This window comes from Notamacropus eugenii, chromosome 4 (genome assembly GCF_028372415.1).
Source record: "Notamacropus eugenii isolate mMacEug1 chromosome 4, mMacEug1.pri_v2, whole genome shotgun sequence".
Lineage (NCBI taxonomy): Eukaryota > Metazoa > Chordata > Mammalia > Diprotodontia > Macropodidae > Notamacropus > Notamacropus eugenii.
This window is the reverse complement of record NC_092875.1, coordinates 395,790,054-395,814,573: the sequence shown is the minus strand read 5'-3', so window position 1 is coordinate 395,814,573 and position 24,520 is coordinate 395,790,054. Positions and strand designations below refer to the sequence as shown.

General features: G+C 34.0%; 1 protein-coding gene across 1 annotated transcript in view; it reads left to right on the top strand.

Annotated features, from left to right (window-relative positions):
- VPS4B (vacuolar protein sorting 4 homolog B) overlaps window positions 1–24,520 on the top strand; it is a 32,439-nt gene that overhangs the window by 3,969 nt on the left and 3,950 nt on the right. The window contains exons 3-10 of the mRNA XM_072605524.1: window positions 1,125–1,281; window positions 3,051–3,118; window positions 6,060–6,179; window positions 6,880–7,036; window positions 12,407–12,555; window positions 12,952–13,033; window positions 15,736–15,955; window positions 21,396–21,536. Of these exons, the coding sequence (XP_072461625.1) occupies window positions 1,125–1,281; window positions 3,051–3,118; window positions 6,060–6,179; window positions 6,880–7,036; window positions 12,407–12,555; window positions 12,952–13,033; window positions 15,736–15,955; window positions 21,396–21,536 (1,094 nt within the window). The remainder of the gene's footprint in view (window positions 1–1,124; window positions 1,282–3,050; window positions 3,119–6,059; window positions 6,180–6,879; window positions 7,037–12,406; window positions 12,556–12,951; window positions 13,034–15,735; window positions 15,956–21,395; window positions 21,537–24,520) is intronic.

Below are 24,520 nucleotides of genomic sequence, written 5' to 3'. Positions count from 1 at the left end.
CAAGCTTAGCTAACAAATACGTCTACATTGTAGTATTTGATGTGTGAATGGTAGTGCTTTTAAATTTAATGGAATTGGCATATATACAATTTTGGGAAATTAATCTGCTAACTCAGATAAGTTTTATTATCTGAACTTTTACATTTTTTTCTCAGAATAGTTGGAAATATGGCATCTATGTATTAAGATGGAATTTCCTTCAAAAACAGGTGAAATAAAAATTTTGGGGGTTAAGAATTGTTGGTAAATGCCAGTTATTTGTAAATCCAACAAATGAGTATTAGTATCATGTAAACTTTTAAACTCCAGTTTTGAGTTTGAGTTACAAAGCTGATATATGAAAGATTAATTTTAATGTGTACTATTTTTTCAGAAATTTTTTGTCTGGCCAGCTTAATGTACAGTATGCATTTCTGTCATTCACATTTCAGAATTTTACTGATACTTTGTTGTAAAATTGATAAGTGTAAGATTTATCTTTAATGCTTATGAAGTAATTGCTATCAGTAAAGATTTTTGGAGATAAGAGAAATGGTTAATATTTTATGATTTTCATTTTTCTTATTCACAAGTGGTTTTATTGGGAACAGGGAGCTATTGATTATCTACTCTTAAGTGGAGAAAAGGTGATAATTAAACTTATACACTTGATATATATATGTATATATATATATAGTCTATTTTTTTTACATATCATACACAAACTCAGTCTCAATGATTTAAGTACTCCGTTGGCCACTTGAACCTGTCTTTATTTTTTTAAGGGATAAGACTTCAATTTAGTCTGATTTAAAAGGTAGAGACAATCTCTCAGATCCCAAAATGCTATTTTCAAAATTTAAAAAGCACAGTTGGATGGGCAGCTTGCATGCAACATTGTTATCTTCAAGGTACTAAGTAAAAGCTCTGTGTTGCATTGAATAGATCCTTAAGGAAAAACATGAGCAAAAGTCACAAAGTAAAAAAAAAAATATTTACAAGGATTGAGATCTAAAACGTGGAGATTGTGCAATGTACACCACTGTAATCCTGGATTCTTCAGAATATCAGAGCAGAAAAAACAGGTAGATATTAAATCTGCTCCTTAAGTCATTAACAAAGAATCTCTCTCTCTTTTTAATTAGATGAAGCACAAGGTGACAAAGCAAAGCAAAGTATCAGGGTAAAGTGTGGAGAATATCTTGATAGAGCTGAGAAACTAAAAGAATACCTGAAAAAGAAAGAGAAAGCCCCACAGAAGCCAGTGAAAGAGGGACAATCCAGCCCAGCTGATGAGAAGGGGTATGTCTAGTACACAGCTATTGAAACCTTTATTTTCTGGATTCAGTACTCAAGATAAAAATTATTTGTTTAAAACCATTAAAATCTTAGGTGGTGATAAAGCAAAAATTTTCCCCAAATAAAGTGGAGAAAAGGAGTGGTAGCTTCTACAAATGGTTTCCTTAGTTTTCAAACCTGTTATGTTTTCAAGTAGTGGTCCCAGGCCCATTTTCCTGTGCTGTCATCACTAGTAGACTTAAAAAAGAACCATTAAGTTCACTGTGAGAAAAGTTCTAGTTTAAAAGATCAGTATTAATACCTATTATTTTGTTAATATTTCATCAGTATGATTATTATGTATCACTTGCAATAAATATATAGACCTTGACATTACTATGCTGAGTAGTCTATATTAAATTATTCATATTTGAGCTCTTAAACTGCAAATAAATAAATTGTTGCTTGGCCCATCCTTACAGTTTACAGGAAGGGAAAAAATTTGTGGAAAATCCTCTCATATGTATTTACTAATTTTTTGACATGTTTATAATTATTTATATATATGCCTGATAGATTTTAAGCTCCAGATTATAAGCTCCTTGAGGATGATAGAGACTATCCTTTTTCTTTCTTTTTAAAAAGTTTTATTTCTTTTATTCTTAACTTAAGAAATAGAATAATCATTTCAACAACATAGTAGAATAGGAAAAAAAAGGTGATTCCATGTGAAACTGCAAATCTATTATATGCAACTTACTATTCCTTTTAAATATGTAATAAAGTTATCGTGTAACCTTCTTTTTTTCTTTTTTCCTCCTTCTTTCCTCTCTTCTATGGGTACCATTAGACACGCATATAAAATCATTTTATACATACTACTTTTTACCAGTTCTTTCTGTAGATGCAGATAGAAATTATAATTATTCGTCATTATTTTGTTCCCCGAATACATCGTTATGCCATGTAGAGTTGGGGCTTAATAAATATTTTAATTGAATTTTTAAAAATGACTAATTTTTCCCATTAATTTCAGATTTTGCATTATATAAATGTAAAAGGCCTCTGATCATTTTTACAAAGTGGTACATGGGATATATAAATTTATTTTTTTAAAGTCCATTTTCAAATAAATTGGAATTAGTATACAACTACAAAAAAACACAAAAAGAAACAAAATATGTTCTGGTTCATTTGCTCTCTTAAATAAAAAAATTGAGAAATGAGCATCTCCTGTGGAATAAGAATTAACAATTATTCTTTATATTTAAACCATAAAGGTAAACCAAACAACAGAGTATTAAAAAAACCTAAAAAATCCTTGAAACATTTTCAGAGAAAACATTAAACATTTCCAATTGTAGAATAAATTGTGTGTTTGTTCTAATACATTTTGTTAACTTTATAAAAAACCAAATTATTATGTAAATCAATAGTAAATTAGTGGTTTGTTAAGAGAAATTAAGCAAAACAAAGTTTGTTGTCTGATAAGCCAAGTGTATAAGACTAGTAAAATTTGGAGCTCTGCTTCATGGTTGCTTAAGTCTTTTTTTTCCATTCAAGATTCATCATTTGATATATGTAATAGATTTGATGTTTTAGTACTTATTATTTTAATCTGTCAACCCAAAATGACAAATTACTTCCAGCACTTAATGAATAATGTACAAATTTGAAATTCCCTCCCTAAAAATTATAAACATCCAAAGTTTGAATTTTCCATTTATTACTCATATCTGTCTTATGTTCTATCAGTGAATGATCATTTGAATATATTTAATTCTTTTTATTAGGAATGACAGTGATGGGGATGGAGAATCAGATGATCCAGAGAAAAAGAAACTACAGAATCAACTTCAAGGTTGCTTTAGAATTCTCCTTTAAATTTGTCACCTTTTCAAAATAAATTCATAATTAACTGGCAGATTTAAATGATATATTTAAATAAGATTCAAGAGCCAAAGTTCCCTAAATGTTAATGAGATTGATATTAAATCATCTGCAGCTCTTTGATTTAGATCATTTAAAAAGGAGTCTTCTCCCTCTGTGGATGGGGCTTTTCACATAACAGCAGTTGCCTTTTTGTTTCCCTATTTAATGAAAGACTTCCAGTTATTTTCTCCTTTGTCTTCTGCATTGACTCTGTATTAGCTAAACTGAAAATCTGCCAGAGATCTGTAACTCTTAGGTGGATATTAATGATGCAAGACTCAGTCAGATAGATTGGTGATCTATACATCAGACATAATATTGCTGTGAAACAATGTACCTAGTGATTATAAATGACAGATTATGAATCTTACTATTTTAGCAGACTATTAAAGGGAATAGATAAGCCATTAATTGGACAAAATTTAAAAAAAACTCATATGCTTTTTAAGTGCAAAGCACTACTAAGCTCTGGGGAAACAAATGAAAAAGCAGCATCGTCCTTACTGTCAAAGACCTTACATTCTAATAGAACTAGGCAACATGTATAGGAGGTTTCAGCCTAGTCAGTTGTGAAAGCCCAGTGGCAGAACAAATTAAAAATTATTTTATTCTGGTTATTGCCATAGCTTCTTATGTTGCAACCTTATTCTTCTTAATCCCTACTTACCTTCATAAATAATTTGCAAGTAGTTTAATCACTTTATAAAATACCCACAAATATTTTTCTCCTTAACCCTTCTTCATCTTACCCTGTACTCCTATAAAAATCTTTTAATTATCTTCTTAAATCAGTGATTCAGTTTTGACTGTCACTGTCTGTAGGATTTGCAAGACATTGTAATCTTCGTGACTTATTTTTAAAATGAGAATAGTGTTTGTTTTCTATATCCCAGAGATGTTTTGGGTATTGTAAATCGTACTTTGGCAGCTAGGTGGTACAGTGGATAGAGTGCCAGGCCTGGAGTCAAGAAGACTTAACCTTCCTGAGTTCAAAACTGGCCTTAGATACTTACTAGCTGTGTAACCCTGGGCAACCTCTGTTTGCCTCAGTTTCCTTATCTACAAAATGAACAGAGATGGAAATGGCAAACCATCTTTTCCAAGAAAACCCCAAATGGGGTCATGAAGAGTTGGACACAGCTAAAAACGACTCAGCAACAAAATGGTACTTAAAAGCAAGTCCCTCCTGTAATGATTGTGTATTTACTAAATATGGACAGTCAGTACCATATGACATAAAATTTAATTATCCCATAATGTTAGAGAATGAAAGGACCTGAAAACTCATCTATTCCAAACCCCTTTATTTTACATTTGGTGAGACTTCTCAGAAAGATTAAGTAGTTATCCTCTGATAGTCACACAGCTAGTGAACCAGGACTGAAACATAGGTCTCCTGAGTCTGAGTCTAGTGCTACCATGACTTTATTTGAGTGATAAAACATTTTCCATTTCTTTGTTTTATTGTATTATTTCTCATGAAGTAGACATTTACAGAAACTGATGTCTTTACTTTTAGAAGAAATGGAAACTACATTTTCTTTTTTTATGCCTTACCAATGAAAATGTTCTAGTCTAATTTTTGTTTTTTCGAAGAAAAGTATTTTAAACTACTTAGTTAATACGTAAGGAAATAAAGTTGGCATTTGAGTGAAAGTTAAAATTGAAAAATAGGTAAAAATGTTACTGATAACAGTACTATGTTTTCTGTCTTTTATTCATAGTTCGTATGTAGGTCTAACTTTCATAACAATGCTTCCCTAAAGAGAATGTTTTCTTTCTATTTTCCTTCCTTCAGCAAAGCAATATTTTAAATCCTTTTGCCCTGGAGATGATCTGGTAATTTTCTATGTTTAAGGATGTCCCTTAAACCTAACCTTTTAGTGTTCTGGACAACTCTCTAAGATTATAAATTGATTTGAGAACAGTTGCTGATCTGCTCTGTATAGAGAATTTCTTAGGAGAATTTCTTATACCTATGGTGTCAGACTTAAATAGAAAGGATGTCCTTAGGCCTCATATGATTTAGAAGACTACACATTAACACCAGTCTTTTATTGTATTTTTATTTATTTGGTTAAGATATGGTCCATTCACATTTTATTGGGCACCACTGGAAACTTTGACTTACACCAATGACTGGTCTAGACCAAAAAAACTAAACCAAAACAAAAAAAAAGCAACCTTGTAGGTTACACTGCTTCTCTAAGTACCTTATAATCTTTAAAGCACTATAGAATTACAAGCTGTTATTATATACTATCATACCTTTGAAGAAACTGAGACAGGGAGATTAAGTGACTTTCTTATTTACACAGGTAATTGTTGCCAAGTCAGGACAAAATTCAAGTCTCCTGACTCATAAGTCCAGTCTTCTTTCCACTTTGGCATGTTATTTATCAAATTATCAAATAATATTTCTAACCTTTTCAGGCAATTGTATAATGCATTCCTTTACTATTTCTATTTTACACTTTGCTATCTCAGTGATCTGTGATTTTGTAATTGTGTACATTCCTTTCACTGATGCAGGTTGCCATCCCTATTACTTAAACAGCCTTTAAGATTTTCTCTGGCCAAAAAAATACATCACTCTTCAGATAACCTGTCATGAGCCTCTCAGGATTTGGCTCTGATAGTCCGTGGCTGGCATTCCATCAAAGAACTCATATCATGTGTCTAGCCTCCCTTTCTTGGTAAAATTGCTAGAGTTTGCTCTTAAACAATTTATGTTCCAAGAGCCTATTACCTCCACACCAACAGCGAAGTTTCAGAATAGTATTTTGGTGGAGCGTCCCAGGTTCATCAGCATTTAAACTAAACAGGTCATAGTCTTTCTTAATTTGACTTATAACATTTTTCTATTTTAGGTGCCATTGTTATGGAACGACCAAACATAAAATGGAGTGATGTTGCTGGTCTTGAAGGAGCCAAAGAAGCTCTTAAAGAAGCTGTGATATTGCCCATTAAGTTTCCGCATCTCTTTACAGGTGAGCTCACTGACTCATGTCTGTGAGTAAAATAAATGGTAGAGAGTTATCCACTGAGGAAAAGCCCAATGAGTATTTGTGCTACAAAGCTGTATCTGAGGATGTCTGATTAGCTTAAGAAACTCACTTTAGCTTCAATCTCTTAGGTTGATATGTACTTTCCTCCAAAGTGGTATCCAATATAATTACGTATTAAATAAGAAGTGTAACTATAGCTATACACATAACCTTCCTAGAAATCATAGAACTGTACTTATTACCCAAATATTTTTCCCCTAAGAAGGGGTATCTCCCTGTGACACCTTAGGACTATGTATTGCACTTGACATTTAGTCAGAAAGTGATTCATGAAACAACTTAAAGTAAGTAAAAATTATATCTACATATAAAATCATGATGAAAGGAATAAAAATGATCTCCTATATAGAAAAATAAAAAGTGAAAAGTTTAAAGGTGTATCTATAAAAGGCTGGCTTGACTCTGTTTTTTTTTTGTTTTTTTTTTTTTCTGTGGCACTACAGGGTCTCTGTGTCCCACTGGTCAAAAGTGGGATTTTTTGTTCAGTTTTTGGTATGAAAATGTATCCCATAGTATTATTTACTGCTTGAGTCTAAATTTTGGGTAATAAATCTGGTTATAATCCTGTATCAAAATTAGTAATCCTGAAATTCCTATTTTAAACTTCTGCTCTAAACTGTAGGTAAAAGAACCCCATGGAGGGGCATCCTTCTTTTTGGACCACCGGGAACAGGGAAATCCTATTTGGCCAAAGCAGTTGCTACAGAAGCCAACAACTCAACATTTTTTTCAATATCTTCTTCTGATCTTGTCTCCAAGTGGCTAGGTGAAAGTGAAAAGTAAGTCATCAACTAGTTTATAAGACTTTCCTTCATAATTATCAAGGATTATCTGGTAATAATCACTGTTATAAAATGCCATTCCTACAAAAGTTCAGAAATTAGTTATGGTTTTGCTAATTGCTTTTTGGAGTATTCACTTATGTTTATTAAGTTAGATAATTAGTACTAAGGTGTTATAGAAACACAATACCTTTGGAGGAGAGGACATTTAAGTAATAAATTTATTTCTTTTGTTTAAGTTCTATGAGCTCACTAATAAGGATCTATCTGTAGAAAAGTAGAACTATAATAAGATTCAGTCTCAGGTGATTTTGCTAAATTGCAGCTTCTCGGAAGAAAACAAGCTAGGAACAGAATACTGTTTTATTTAATATAAAAGCTAGCTATGTATTATTAGTGTTATGATAATTATTCTTATTTATTAATGAGAGTACTTGGAAATATACTGTTTGGAGAAAGCTAAATACAGTCATACCCTGCATGACATTATCTTGATTAATGTCATTTTATAATGATTCCATTAATTTGTTATAGGTAAAATGCCACTGTAATAGCACAAAAACCACTGTAAAATGATTCATTTGATCTGCCATTTGTAACTTTGTTCTTATAAATATGCCTCCTCTAATGCTTCCCCCAACATCATATTTTAATGAAGCCAGTTAATGGTATCAGGTAGGCTTTAGATGGACATGGATTGAGCAGCTTTTCAGTCTTCTGTAGATTGTGGGTTAGGATTACCATTTTGTGAAGACTTTCCAGCCTGTTACCTTCTCCCACTGGCATTTAGGAGTAATATGAAGTTCCTGGAGTTGTTATCATGTGAGGATTAGTTGAAGGAGCTGGGCATGTTGAGCCTGGAGAAGAGAAGACTCAAGAAGAGAGTGCTCAGTGAAGTGCCTGGCACCTACTAGGTACATAACCCCATAAATGCTCATTTATATAACATGGTGGCTGTCTTCAAGTATTCAAGGGACCGTCATGTGGAGGGAGAATTGGATATGTTCTCTTTGGCCCCAGCAGGAAGAACCGGGAACAATGGATGGAAATATCTCAGGTTGTAATGTAGACTTGGTATCAGAGCTAGATAAATATGTGGGTATGTTAGAGGCGGGATTCCTTTTTTGTGTGTGTTGAACTAGATGTTCACTATATCCAATTCTCAAATCAGGTGATATTAAGTAGATACACTACTAGAGAAACTGAATCAGATTTTGACATTTTTGCAATTGAGCATTTATTAAGTACTTACAGTATGCCAAGCAAGATAGTCCCTGCCTGAAGGAGCTTACTTTGTCATGAGAGCGAGGCAGGGCAGGGATGCCCAGTAAAATGTCAAGGAGGGGGAAAGGAAGTCAGGAGAATGGATCAGGAGTGCCAAGGAGCATGGTTGGGGCCCACCTGAGATACAGTCTAGTGAGATGGTCACTAGAAAATCGAGCCTCGGGACTTAGATTTTTTTCCAGGGTAGCAAAGTTGTCAGCAAGTGGGAGAAAAAGAGGGCTGGAGAGCAGAAGTCAGGAGTGAAATTGGAAATGAAATCAGAAGATAAAAGGAAGTTGCAGCTAAATAGTTCCTTTTCGGAAAGTTAATGAAAGGAGTTGGTTTTGTCCTAGGTCCAAAGCCACTGCTCTTTATATCATACTTTGTGTCTGATCTCCCATCATGCTCGTGTCATGTGCCTCTTCCACATGACAGCCCTTCCAAGCAAGGCCCCTGATTTGAAGTAGAGACTGAGCCACGTGTTGAACCACCCATTTTGAAATGGACAATGAAAGCAAGAGGAAAACAGCAGAACCGGAATTGAAGCAGAATCAAAGAAAGTAAAGGAAAAGCAGTGAAAACTAGCAACAGCAAAAAGAGCAAAGGAGCTAGAAGGAGCAAAGGGGAAAGTTAGTTCCCGGATACCTATGTGATCTCTGTCTTCTCTCCCTGATACTCTTTACTTTTGCCCTAAGTGAGACCTCCACTTTCTTCCCTGAGCATTCCATAAGGGAGTACCTCATGCCATCTCCACTCCACCCCTGAAACAGATGCTATAATAAGGCCTGAATCTAATTCTTTGAAACTTTGATTCAGTCAACCTGGTTCTACTCTCTAGGGTCAAGGAGAGCCTTTCTTTCACATGATAGATAGTTCTTCAAACCCTTGATGGTTATCACATGCTCACCAAGTCGTTTTTCTTCAGGCTAAACATCCCCAGTTCTTTCAATAGTCTTCTTACTATACTGTCATGAGACGTTTCTCCATTTTTGTTTCTGTCCTTTGGATACTTTTCCACACTATAGGTCTAAATCACATGAAGTGCCCAGAAACAAATACGTGTTGCAGATGTGATATGATCAAAACAAAATGTAGTAGGATAATCTTGCATTGTTCTAGACCCTTTACCTCTCTATTAATGAAAGCTAAAATTGCAGTAGTTAATTTGGCTGCCATGTCACACTGTTTACTAGTTGTACTTGGAGTCACTAAAACCCTCAGATAATTGTGGTATGTTGTCTAGCCCACCTCCCTCTTCTTATCTTTGTGAAACTGAACTTTTTTTTCCATATGTAGAACCTTTAAGTTAATTCTTTTGAATTTCATCCTGCTAAATTCAACCCAAGATTCTAGTCTGTGAAAATATTTTTGGATTCTGTAATCAATCATACTATTACTCCTATTCAGCTTGGTGTCATCTGCAGACTTGGTAAATGTATCATCTGTACCTTGCATATACTGTCAGACTTAGCTAATGTGTTAGTTTTGCTAAATTACTTTTTTTTTTCTTTTAGTCTATATTTAAGAGATGGTTTGCTGGGGAAGGAATATATTCAGAAAAGAAAGTTATATAAAATCAAAAGATACCAACAAAGATGGACTATCAAATTACTCTGGCTTATTTGGGGTTTTAAAATGCAAAGTGTAACTGGGTCCCATCATTTAACAAACATGCCAAAATGTATAAGTACAAGTAAATGTATACAGTCATCATCACAGTGTTCATTTTGGGAGAATGCATACTTAATCAAAAAATGCTACTATGAATCAAAATATTTTTGGAACTCCCTTTGGAATATTCTTCAGATTCTGTGGCACATTCTTTTCAATGTCCTTAGAAACTCTGTCTTTGAGGGTTGATTTGATGTCCAGAAACAAATAGAAGTCATTCATATCCAAGTGTGGAGAAAAATGATGGGTGATCAGGCTGGTAAAGCAGTTTGGGGAGGCAAAACCAAGGTACCACTATGAAGTAATGATTAGACTGAGTTCTCCTAGTAACTTATGACTGGTTCTGAAGACAACTCTGAAAATAGTGGGAGAAATGGCAATAGTGCCAGTTATATCCAGCTATTTTAACACATGTATACTCATTTACATGACACTTTTTTCCTGTAAAAAGTTTGTTTAAAACTAGTACTATTGCATTAGAGTCACAACTTAAATATTATAGCACATTTCTTCCTAGAAAATGACAGAAGAAGAGAAACTAAAGTATTTGTATACAAAGTATATTTGTAAGAAAAATAGATCTAAACAGAGACAGGATGAAAAAAGGCTTTTCTTTTTTATGTGGTTGCCCAGCCAAATCTCCTAAGGGTCAACAGATTTCATAGAGAGAAATATTCTTCAAAATCATGAAGATCTTTAGTTCGTACTTCAGAGATCTTGGCAGGGGATGGAAAGAATTGTAGAGATTAGGATTTTTCTAAACTGTGTATTTATAGTAATACCAAAGATTGTTTTTGTCTCCTTATTTTATTACGTGAGACATCTACATCAAAAAGAGTACTTGATTTGCAGTCAGATGGCCTGATTTCAGATGCCAGCTCTATCATCCTCGACCTCTGACCAGGGACAAATCATTTAATTTCTTTGGATTTCAGTTTCTTCATTTGTAAAGAGAAGAGATTACACTAAATTATATACCTTCCAAAATCTATAATGCTATGAATATTGTGAGAATTTGAATAATCCTTTTTCTCCTTTAAAGGGCAGACTCTTAACAAAAACTATATTGTTACACTTTGTCCTTAACTACAAGTTTCAAGACTTACTTTGTGTAAAACAAACAGATAAAAAACTCAGTATTTTTCTGTTATATCGGCTTGCTGTACATAATACCTGCTATCGTAGCACCAGGTCAAATTAACTAGTGGATCTTATTTGGACAAAATACTGCTGGGGACAAGAATATCTTTCCTGATATGAGTTTTTTTAAAGTTTAATTTTATTTCTTACACCAATTTTCATAGTTCTTTTGTCACCATGAGGAAAAAATAGAAAAAATGAAAGTTTTGTGATTAGTTTTTATATAGCTCCTACAATTATTTTGGGACCTGTCACTCTTTCATTTTTGTCTTTTGTATCCCTAGTACCTGGCACATGGATGCTTATAAATTCATATTGAATGAATGAAAGTCAAAGAGACAGCATGGTGTAATGGGCAGAGGACTTGCCTTGAAGTCAGGAAGACATGGATTCAAGTCTTATTTCTGGCACCTCTATTTCTGCAACATTCTGAGACTGTGAATTAGAGATGGCTTTTCAGTCTACATTGTTGGAGGGAGTCTTCTCCTCAAATTTCATATTTTCAGTTAACTCACAGTTCAAGACCCATCCACCCTCACCAGATACGAGAAGTACTTCATTTTTGATCAGTAGTAGATATTCAGAGAAATGAAGTAAAGGGGATATTTTCATTGCCAAGTAAACCACTTCTTAGAACATCTTAACAAGTCATTGAAGGGAAGGGAAATGGAAGAAAATGAGCATTTATATAGTGCCTACAATGTGTAAGGTGTTAAGGTCTTTTTACAAATATTATCTTATTTGATCCTCACAAAAACCTTGGTGAGTGCTATTATTATTCCCATTTTATAGTTGAGGATCCTTCAGCACACAGCTTAAGTGATTTTCCTGGGGTCACACAGGTAATTAAAAGTGTCCGAGACTTGGAACTCAAGTCTTCCTGACTCCAGGCCACAAACTCTTTAACAAGAGGGCCACCAGCTACCTCTGATATCTTGCTTATTTTTTTAGGATTGCGCCTTCTGTCTCTTAATCATCAACCTGTGTTCTTTATTTTTCTTGCATATAAACATTACGTTGTTTTTTCTTGCCCTTCTTTACTTTCCCCCCAAAGAGCAAATATCAAAATTAGTACCTGTCTTACTAAATTAGAAAGTGAAATATCTTCCGTGTTAAAGACTCATCCCTTTGTGAAGATGTTTATGTTTCTTGTGCCTTTTCTTGAAGAAGTATTATAAACTTAAAAATAATTTCTCTTTAGGAGTTCCATTATGGTTTTTTTTAGCATTATTCCTCTTAATTTCTTTTAATTAACATTACAGAATTGAATTGAAAATATTTGTTTATTTTCAGGCTAGTTAAGAATTTATTTCAGCTTGCCAGAGAAAACAAGCCTTCCATTATCTTCATTGATGAAATTGATTCTCTGTGTGGCTCTAGAAGTGAAAATGAAAGTGAAGCTGCCCGGCGAATTAAAACGGAATTCCTAGTTCAAATGCAAGGTAGGGTTACTTGTTTAAATAACTCAGTAATAAGATGATTAATCAGTCTGTGACATACTGTGAGCATGGTGAGTAAGAAATGAAATCTTTTATAATATATGTTTATTTTGCTAGAAAGCATATTACAAATGTGAAATTGCGGAAGATTCAGGTTAAGAGGGTATTTGCACAACCATTTCAGTAATATATATATATATATATATGTTCTATTAGAAACAATTTCGTTTTCAGTATTTAATCAGGGAGTGGTTTTAAAGAAAAGAAGGTTAACATAATAACTACATAAATCATCTGCAGAGTACTGTTTTCTAGGCATAACATTTGCATATATGTAGGTATGATTTAGAGGAGCAGCAAGATAAGAAGTTATTGAATATAATCTTTATTTTGGTGCAGGGGTTGGTGTGGACAATGATGGAATTTTGGTACTGGGAGCTACAAATATACCCTGGGTTCTGGACTCTGCTATCAGGCGAAGGTATTGTAATCAGCCTACTGTTCACTAAAGATGCATAATATAGCTTTGTAATGAGAGACAGAATATTAAATTATTGGTTTTTTATTTAATCTATTTGTTTTCAGTTTTTAGCAATCACTTCCATAAGTTTTGAATTTTCTCTGCCTTGTCCTCCCTTCTTCCCCAAGATAGTATGCAATATTATATGGGTTCCATACATACATTCTTATTAAACACATTTTCACATTAGACATATTGCATAGAAGAATTAAATGGGAGAAACCATGAGAAAAAAACAACATAACATAAGAGAAAATAATCTGCTTCATTCTGTGTTACAATTCCATTACTCTTTCTCTGGATGTGGATGGCATTTTGCCTCAAGAGTCCTTTGGAAATGTTTTAGGTGCTTGCATTGCTATGAAGGGCTAGGTCTATCAGAAACAGTCCTCTCACACTCTGTGGTTGTTAATGTATACAATATTCTCCTGGCTCTGCTCCTTTCTCTCAGCATCAGTTCATATAAGTCCTTCCAGGACTCTCTGAAGTCTTCCTGTTCATCATTTCTCATAGCACAATAGTATTCCATTACATTCATATACCACAACTTGTTCAGGCATTCCCCAGTTGATGGGTATTCCCTCAATTTCCAGTTCTTGTCCATCACAAAAAGAGCTGCTGTAAATATTTTTATACTTGTGGGACCTAGTCCCATTTTTATGATGTCTTTGAGATACAGCCCTACAAGCAGTATTGCTGGCTCAAAGGGTATGCACATTTTTGTAGCCCTTTGGGCATAGTTCCAAATTGCTCTCCAGAGTGGTTGGATCAGTTCATAGCTTCACCAGCAATGAATTAATGTTCCAACTCTCCCACATCTTCTTCCAACATTTATCGTCTTAACTATTTTGTCATGTTAGATAGGTGTGATGTGGTACCTCAGAGCTGTTTTGATTTGCATCTCTCTAATCAATAGTGATTTAGAGCATTTTTTCATATAACTATACATAGCTTTAATTTCTTTCTTTGAAAACTGCCTTTCATATCCTTTGACCATTTATCAATTGGGGAATGATTTGTGTTCTTGTAAACAGTTCTCTATGTATTTTAGAAATGAGGCCTTTATTATAGACACTAGTTGTAAAAATTCTTTCCCAGTTTTCTGCTTCCCTCCTAATCTTGGTTGCATTGGCTTTGTTTGTGCAAAAGCTTTTCATAAATTATTATGTTTTGCCAGGCTGCAATTCTTGCATGCTCATCTGAGTTTTCATGTACTGGAAGTTTTCATTGCTTAATGTTCACCAAATGGTATTATTAATTAGGTTTAGTAAAATGTATTTTTGCCTAATTTTGAATCTCTCATGCTTAGTTAGCACAGTGTCTGGCATATGGTAAGTGCTTAATAAATGTTTGTTGATTCAGGTACACATGCCATAGACTGAAGTTTTACAAATGCACCTTAAATGACATTTTATTTTTTGTCATGGGCTTTTCTAGAATTGTCTTTTTTGTAAATATATATATTTATAAATAAATATATATGTACGTATGTATACATATGTATGTGTATATATGTGTGTGTATATATTTTTTTTTTTTAACAAGAAAAGTAGAAGGCAAACTGTGTTAGTTTCCAAATAGGAATAAAAGGTTAATTCTCTAACTTTTCAATTGAACCACAAGTCTTCACGTGTGGCAGGAAAATACATAGTCTGCAACCTTCTTTCTCACTTGATATTATTCTTGTCTGTTCATTCTACGTTGCCTAATGTAAATCTACATTTTCTTTGCGTTCATCTAATTCATTCAGCAGGAAACCTAGCAAAAGTGGATAAATATAGGCTGTATTTGAAAAGCATAATGTAATTCTGAATGAACATTTAAGATCAGTGGAATGATTTTGAACTTCACAACTTTCAAAAAATAATCCTGAATCACCAAGCCATCCCCAAATTCTCCTCAATTATAAATAGGCAAATAGAGATCATCTTTATGTGGTACCTTAAGGTTTACAGTTTGGTTTTTTTTGCAGCGGGCTCTAGTGTTAGATTAAATTCATAAACATATAGTCTCTTTTATTTGTGTTGTATCCCCACAAGTCCCAACTCTCTCACATTCTGCTTGTGTGACTCAACAAATCACCTACCATCTTCCTACCCTTGGCGACTCCCTAAAATTGAAATTACAGAGAAGTTGTCAAATTTACATCGATAGCATTAGTTAGTATTTCTTAACGGTCCCTACACTGATGAAATCATAGGTCTTGGGGGAAAATAGCTGTACATATTCTATCTGTATGGTATTTTCATATCCATCTGTTCATATTTGAAATTTGTTTTTACTATTTTGAATGGTGATTTGACTTTGCTCTTATGACATATAGTATCATTCATTTGTTGGTATGTACATGGTCAGAAAGGCAACCCCTAATTATGTTATTATTCATAGGAAAAAAGGTGAACTGTTTTATGATATATCATGGTGAAAACTGGGAAGTTTTTGGACATCAGATGATTAACTTGACCATCCTTTTAAAAAGTTGTTTCATGGACATTTTCTACAAAGAAAAACATTCAAATGCAAGACCTAACTGCCAGATTCAGCATATTAAAAAAATGTTTTAGCCAAACCTTGCACATGTAATTAAGATTATTACCTGCCTGGCTCTTTATTTTCCATTTATTTTAATAAATATATTTTATGTTCCTTTTCATGTTTTTCAGATTTGAGAAGCGTATTTACATTCCTTTACCTGAAGATCATGCCAGGGCAGCAATGTTTAAATTACATTTGGGGACCACACAGAACAACCTATCAGAAGCAGACTTCCGAGAGTTGGGGAAGAAGACAGACGGCTATTCAGGAGCTGACATTAGTATCATTGTGCGGGATGCCCTCATGCAGCCTGTGAGGAAAGTTCAGTCAGCGACTCATTTCAAAAGAGTAAGTCAGTTAGAGCCCTGTAGATGTTAGAGCATGGTTTCTTCTTTTCTTTATTTTTTTTCATGGATTTTTCGTGGTGCATTTTAAGTTCCAAACTGTCTCCCTCCCTACCCTGCAGAGAAGGGCAGCATTTCATAGACACACACACACACACCAACACACACAGACACACACCAACACACAGACACACACACTCACATACACACACTCACACACACACACTCACTCACACACACACACCCCAGTGCTTTCTCTTGAGGTGGATAGGATTTTTCTTCATCGGTCCTTTGTATTTGATTCTATGAAAATACTCAGAATCACTTAGTCATTTACAGTTATTCTTCAAGCGGTATTGCTGTTAACTTTAGACAACATTTTCTTGGTTCTGTTAGTTTCACTATTTCTTGTTTCATGCCAATCTTTATTCCTCTTATCATTTCTTACAACACAGTAGTATTCCATTACAACCATACACTACAACTTATTCAGCCATTCCCCAACTGATGGACATCCCCTCACTTTCCAGTTCTTTGCTGCCACAAAGACTGCTGTTATAAATATTTTTGAACCTAAAGGTTCTTTTCCTTCTTTTTCTGAGCACCTTGGGAAACAGACCTAATAGTTGTACTGCTTGATCAAAAGGTATACATGGCTTTATAACTTTTTGGGCATAATTTCAAATTGCTCTCCAAAATGGTTGGATTGTTTTTTTATAAGAAGAGTAGAAGACGAACTGTGTTAGTTTCCAAATAGGAAAAAAGGTTAATTCTCTAACTTTTAAATTGAACCATGAGTCTTCAGGTCTAGCAGGAAAATACATAGTCTGCCACCTTCTTTCTCACTCGATATTATTCATGTCTGTTCATTATACATTGCCTAATGTAAATCTACATTTTCTTTGCATTCAAGTACAGTTCCACCAATGACGTATTAGTGTCCCTATTTTTCCACATACCCTCCAACATTAATCCTTTTCCCTTCTATCATTTTAGCCAATTTGATAGGTATGAGATGGTATCTCAAAGTTGTTTTAATTTGCATTTCTCTAATCAGTGATTTAGAACATTTTTTCATGTGACTGTAGCTTTGATTCTTTCTTCCAAAAACCGACTGTTCATGTCCTTTGACCGTTTATCAATTGGGGAATGATTCATTCTTAAAATTTGGCAAAATTCTCTATATAGTTGAGATGTAACACCTTTACATGAGAAACTGTCTAAAATTTTTCCCAGTTTTCCACTTTCCTTCTAATCTTGACTTACATTGGTTTTGTTTGTACAAAGCCTTTTCAATTTAATATGCTCAAAATTATGCAATTTTATATCATTTAGTGTTCTCTATCTCATGTTTATTCATAAATTCTTCTCCTGTCCATAAGTTTTATAGGTAACATATTCTGTGTTCTTCTAATTTATTTAGATCTCTCTTTAAATCTAGGTCATATATCCCTTTTGACCTTCTCTTAGTAAATGATTTAAAATGTTGTTCCATACCTGTTTCTGCCAGACTACTTTCCAGGTTTCACGACAGTTCTTACCAGATAGTGAATTCTTGTCCCAAAAGCTTAAATCTTTACATTTATCAAACATAAAGTTACTATAGTCATTATTATGTATAACTGTTTTACTCCACTGATCTGCCATTCTATTTTTTAGCCCAAACCAGATAGTTTTGATAATTACTACAGTTTAAAGTCTGGTACTGTTAAACCTCCTTTCTTTATAGTTTAAAAAATTAATTCCTTTAATATCCTTCTTGTTCTTCCAAATTAATTTTGCTATTATTTTCTTCTACCTCAATAAAATAATTTTTGGTAATTTAATTGGGATGGCATTGAATAAAGTATAGCAATTTAGGTAGAAATGTCATTTTTATTATATTGGCTTGTCACACCCATGAATAATTAATTTTTCTCCAACTATTTAAATCTGACTTTATTTGTAGAAAAAATGTTTTATAATTATATAGTTCATATAGTTCCTGGATTTGTCTTGACAGGTATACTTCCAGGTATTTTATGCTGTGTAGAACATGGTTTCAGTATATTTCATAGATAGGTATTCATGTCTCATGGTTTATATGATAGTATCATGAACTTTTTTCTCTGTCCTGATTTTTATTTTTTTTCATTTTGAGTTAAACTGCTTTAAAATGAAATTTCCTTAATGCAAATAACTTTCATACTCATAGAAAATAAGTTTTCCAAATGGTTGGTAAACGTTTGTTACTAGCATACCTACAATGTGCCAGGCATTGTGCTACATGGATGGGGATACAAAGAAAGATTAAAGACAGTCTGCTCTTGAGGAGCTTATGGTCTTATGGGGGAGACAACATGCAAAAAAATATATACAAACAAGTTATATACAGGATAAATTGGAAATAATAGACACTAGAAGTACTGGGGATTGGGAAAAGCTTCCTGTAAAAGGTGAGATTTTAGCTGGGACTTTCGGGAAGCTAGGAAATGTAAATGAGGAAGAAGAGCTTTCCAGGCCTTGGGAACACCTTGTGAAAATGTCCAGTCAGGAGAGGAGGGAGAGTCTCATTTAAGGAACGACCAAGGAGGCCAGTATCATTGGATAGTAGAGTATGTGGAAGGATGTAAGGTAGAAGAAAGACTGGAAGGGAGTGGGGAGTAGGAAGAGCCAAGTTTTGAAGGACTTTGAATGCCAAACACAAGACTTTATATTTGATCCTAGAAATGATAGGGAGCTGCTGGAGTTTACTGAGTAGGGCACATAATGTGTTCAACCCCATATTTTATTTAAGATTATTTTTGATAGTTTTATTTAGGAATTTTAAAAATGGCTGCATATTTCGAAAAATAATTTTTATTCTCTATGAAATTACTTTTTAAATAAATATAGTGTTGTTTATAATTAACGCTGATACATTTGTTCCAGTGTGAAGGCCTCAGGTAAAACTTGGTAGAATCTCATCTGTGTAAATAATGAAGTACAAAAAAATACTAAAGTGTTTCTAGTTTGAATTATCAGCTGTTTTTAGGATCTAATAATTTTTTTTAAATTGACAGCATAGGATTAAGACTGTTGCTAGATTTTTGTTTTACCTCTATATTTAAAACTATAACATTACCAAAACTCAAGACAATTTGGGCCATGCAGGGATTGGATCTTGCCTTCTCTGGCCCTGTAGACAAATTCTAGTACTCAGAGAACTTTTTGGGTTATCAAGGTCATCTTATGTGCTGGCTTTTTGTATTGAATTCTGACTCTGTTCCTTAGAGCTGTCTGGCTTTGGGTAAGCCGCTTGCTCTCTCTGTGTCTCACTTTCCTCACCTATAAAATGAGGGCATTGAATGAGATGATCTTCTAGACCCCTTCTACCCCTACGTCCTATGATTCAATGTAATTTCGAGTTCAATGCTACCACTTGCCTTGAACCTGACCTCAACACTAGGGTTGGAACTGCTGGGATGTAATACTAGCTTGATCCTGCTCAAAATTTGTAGTGGGGCAAATCTAGAGGGGAATTTATAGTCTTATTCTCTAGAGTATATGAGACAATCTATGAACATATATAGCAATACTTTTGACACCCTTTCTAGGGGGACAGAAGGGGCAGCTAGGTGGTGCAGTGGATAGAGCACCAGTGCAGAAGTCAGGAGGACCTGAGTTCAAATCTCACCTCAGACACTTGACGCTCACTAGCTGTGTGACCTTGAGCAAGTCACTTAACCCCAATTGCCTCATCCTGGGTCATCTCCAGTCATCCTGATGAATATCTGGTCACTGGATTCAGATGGCTCTGGACGAGAAGTGAGGCTGATGACCTGCACAGCCCTCCCTCACTCAAAACAAAGTCAAGTGCAAGTCAAGTCATCATTTCTCTGATGGCATGGTCATCTTGGGCAATGAAGGGCAAACACACACACACGGGGACAGAAATGAAAAACCGTCAGTTACAATAGCAGTGTTTATTGAATGCCTCCTGTATGTGAAACTCCTTATTAGGCACTGATTTGATTTGATTATTCCTTTATTCAGTGTGTGAGATTACTACTGTTTTTTTAGAACAAAAGGGTATGTTTTTAAGTATAATAGACAAAGTCTTTTGTATTTCATCCCTTATAATAAAATAGAATTCTAAAATGCAAACATAATTAAAATAAAAATAGCTAGCAACCCTAAAATTTTAAGTTTTTTTCTCAGATTGCAAATGCTTGCAAATATATGCTATATATATAGAAACATTTTAATATGTTGTATTTTAAAGCAATTATGAATGATTTCAGAAGTGCTTTGAAATAACACCTTTTTAGCACTTAGTTTTATATTTTAATTGGAGCAGTTTCTGCTGAAAGTGACCACAAGGCAATATATTAATACTTTATGTAAAATAGAGCCACCAAACATCAGGGTAGTTTCCAACCCTGTAGAATACACAGAAGTTAGGGATATGATGGGACACAGCTTTTTTGTTTTCCAGAGATGTTCAACAACTATAGAAGACATATTACACGGTGTCCACATGGATAAGGAATTTTCTAGAGATTGTGAGGTCCCACAGATGACCATGTTTAGGGATGACTCGGTTGATTGTATCTAATTTCAGAATACTGCAGGGTGTCCATCCTCAGTGAGATCCATAACCACTTACAAGAAGTTATTCAACAGTTCACACAGGGAAACCTAAATGGATTAAAACTACCTGTGTGTCCAAATTGTTACTGTATGCTATGGAGTCCATTGAGTTAGTTGTTAAATGGATGAATCTTTGACCAGCACTGTAAGTGGAACAGGACTGAATAGCAAAAAGAGAGTTTACTCAGATTGCACTTAGGAAATTGTGAGATGCTTTCAGCAGTTCTCAGTTTCTTCTTGACCAAAAAATACTTACATTTTCATGCCAGTATTCTTTTAGTGGTACACTCTATTCATACCCACCATGATGTTCTCCTGGACAGTCTAAAAAACACTGGAGAAACTCATGGTGGGTGTAAATAGATTATGGTATATTACCATTGATGACTGGAATGTAAAAAGTGGTATTAAAAGAGGTCATTCAGGAAAGGAAATTGGTGGGTTATAAGCAGGGATAACAGGTGAACATTCCGAGTTCTGCCCCAATCCTCTCAATGCTAAAGGGCCCAGAAGAAGAATTACAGCACATCATATAGGGTTGATGTGGAGGATTTATTGGGTAACATGGACAAGAATCACTGAGGATGAGAAGGTGTTGTCATTTCTACCATTGAAGGACAGGTGTATCAATGAAACCAGACTCCATTGACGCAAAAATCATAGCATTTAGTAAGCTGTCTAGAAGGAAAATAGTTTAATGATCCATACTGATGAATTTTACTTATTTTTTATAGAAAAAGATTTCTTCATTTTCTTAACTTTTATAGCTATAATCTGAAGTTTCATTTATTTTTTTATTTAACTAAAAGAATTCATATTATTATCTTTTCTAGGTTAGAGGTCCTTCACCTATTAATCCTAATGTCATAGTAGAAGATTTACTTACTCCATGCTCTCCGGGTGATCCTGGTGCCATTGAAATGACATGGATGGATGTCTCTAGTGATAAACTTTTGGAGCCCTGTGTTTCCATGGTTTGAATTTTTATTTTGTCTTTTTAAAAAAAGTTTAGTTATTACATGTTTATAAATTTGGGAACTGTTTTAAATGTTTTGCAAGTAATATTTCAGAATTAGAGGTAACATGGTGTAATGGAGCGCTGGACTGGGAGTCAGAAAGACAGCTGAGTTCGTTCACATCCCACTTATGACACTACTAATTATAGTGACTAAGAGTCCGTCATTTAGAAACACAGAACCTGAATTTAAAACCAAACTCTTACTACTTGTATTGAACAAGGCACTTTATGTTTCTGAGCTTCTATTTGCTCATCTGTTAAAGAAGGGTTAGAATTAGAGTGGATGACATCTCAAGTGTCTTCCAGCTCTAAACCTATGATTCTTTAATGATCCTGTGATTGATAAAACAAAGATTATTGAATGAAAAGTCCTTTAGGTAGTGGTTGGAAATTATATTGCTTAATTTGCTTAAGTAAAACACTAATATTTATTGAGAATTAATATTCTGAATATAGTCTGTACATCATAGTTCATTCATATGTTTATGAAGATGTACATCTATTTCTCTTTGTATATGTTTAGGTGAAGCATTAATAGAAACTTGTATTGGGGTAAAAATTATTTTTTAACATTTGTTTTTTAAAATTTTGAGATCCAAGTTCTCTTACTCCCTTTCTTTTCTCTTGCACTCCTTGAGCAATTTAATATAGATTATACATATGTAGTTATGCAAAACATTTCCACATTAGCCAAGTTGCAAAAGAAAACACAGACCCCAAAAAACAAGAATAATAAAAAAAAGTTTTTAAAGTATACTTTGATCTGCATTCAGACTCCATCAGTTCTTTCTCTGGATGTGGATAGCATTTTTCATCTGAGTCCTTTGGAAATGTCTTGGATCATTATATTGCTCAGAATAGCTAAGTCATTCACAATTGATAATTGTACAGTATTGCTATTACTGTGTTCCGTTCACTTCACTTGTCTTCCCAGGTTTTCCTGAAAGCATCTTGCCCATTATTTCTTATAGTATAATAGTATTCCATGACAATCCTACACCACAACTTGTTCAGCCATTCCCTAATTGATGAGTGTCCCTTCAATTCCGAGCTCTTTGCCACCACAAAAAGAACTACTATAAATTTTTTAAAAATTTTAAAATTGTTATTAATTTATTTGTTTTCAGTTTTCTACAATTATTTTCATAAGACTTAGATTTCCTACTTCTCCCTTCCCCCTCTCTCCCCCCTCTCTCTCCAAGATGGCGTGCAATCTTGTATGAGTTTTACACATACATTCTTATTAAACACATTTTCACGTTCGTTATGTTGCATAGAGAATTAAAACAAATGGGAGAGACCATGAGAAAAAACAAAACATAACACAAGAGAAAATATTCTGCTTCATTCTGCGATCCAGTTCCATAGTTCTTTCTCTGATGTGGAAGTCATTTTGCTTTGAGTCCATTGGGAATGTTTTAGGTCCTTGCATTGCTGTGAAAGGCTAAGTCTACCAGAAAAATTCCTCACACACTGTGGTTGTTTCTGTGTACAATGTTCTCCTGGTTCTGCTCCTTTCACTCAGCATCAGTTTATATAAATCCTTCCAGGCCTCTCTGAAGTCTTCCTGTTCATCATTTCTTACAGCACTATAAATATTTTTTTATAAATAGGTAATCCCCACCTTCCCCCCCCCCTTTTCGTTCTCTTTGGAATATAGACCTACTAGTGATATTGCTGAGTCAAAGAGTATGCACGGTTTTATAGCTCTTTGGACATAGTTCCAAATTGAATGTTTTATCAGTTCATAACTCCACCAGTAGTATATTTTTCCACATCCTTTCCAACATTTATTATTTTCCTTTTCTGTCATCTTAGCCAGTCTGATATGTGTGAGGTGGTATCTCAGAGTTATTTTAATTTGCATTTCTCTAATCTGTAGTGATTTAGATCATTTTTCCATATGACTGATAGTCTTGAGTTCTTCTGAAAACTACCTGTTCATATCCTTTGACTATTTATAAATTGGATGACTCATATTCTTATAAATTTGATTCAGTACTCTATATGTTTAAGAAATGAGGCCTTTATCAGAGAATCTTGCTATAAAAATTTTTTCCCAGTTTTCCTGCTTTCCTTCTAATCTTGGCTATGTTGGTTTGCTTTATGCAAAAACTTTTTAATTTGATGTAATCAGAATTATCCATTTTACATCTTGTAATGCTCTTCATCTCTTGGTCATAAATTCTTCCCTTATCCATAAATCTGATAGGTAAAATATTCCATGCTCCCCTTACCTGCTGATATCACTCTTTATGTCTAAATCATGTACTCATTTTGACCTTATCTCAGTGTATGGTGTGAGATGTTGGTCTATACCTAGTTTCTGTCAAACTGTTTTTCAGTTTTCCCAGCAATTTTTGTCAGATAGTTAGGTTTTGTCCCTAAATCTTGAATCTTTGGGTTTGTCAAACACTAGAGTACCATGGTTATTTACTACTGGATGTTGTTAACTAATTTATTCCACTGATCCACGACTCTTATTTCTTAGCCAGTACCAGATTGTTTTGATGATTACCATTTTGTAATAAAGATTAAGATCCAGTATTGCTGAGCTACCTTCCTTCACATTTTTTTTTTTAATGGATTCCCCTTTGTTCTTCCAGATGAATTTGTTGTCATTAGAAGTAACTGTTATTTAGAATAAATTAACTATATGCTTTTACCACTTCACCTCAGATGTTCAAACTTAAATTTTCATAGTATATAAAAATTATAAGGTAAAACTGCTTTCTAAGCCATCCTGGGAGAAAATGAGATTGAATGCAGTTTAATTTTATAAGACTTATTAAAAATAACTGATATATAAATACCAAGAAATGTGAAGGCACTTTTTTTAGCCAAGGCCAAAGTCAGAAACAGAATTGCAAAAATTGCAAACTCTGCACCTACCCATCTATAGTTGGAAGTCAGAGAGCAATCTTCATGAAATGAATTGGT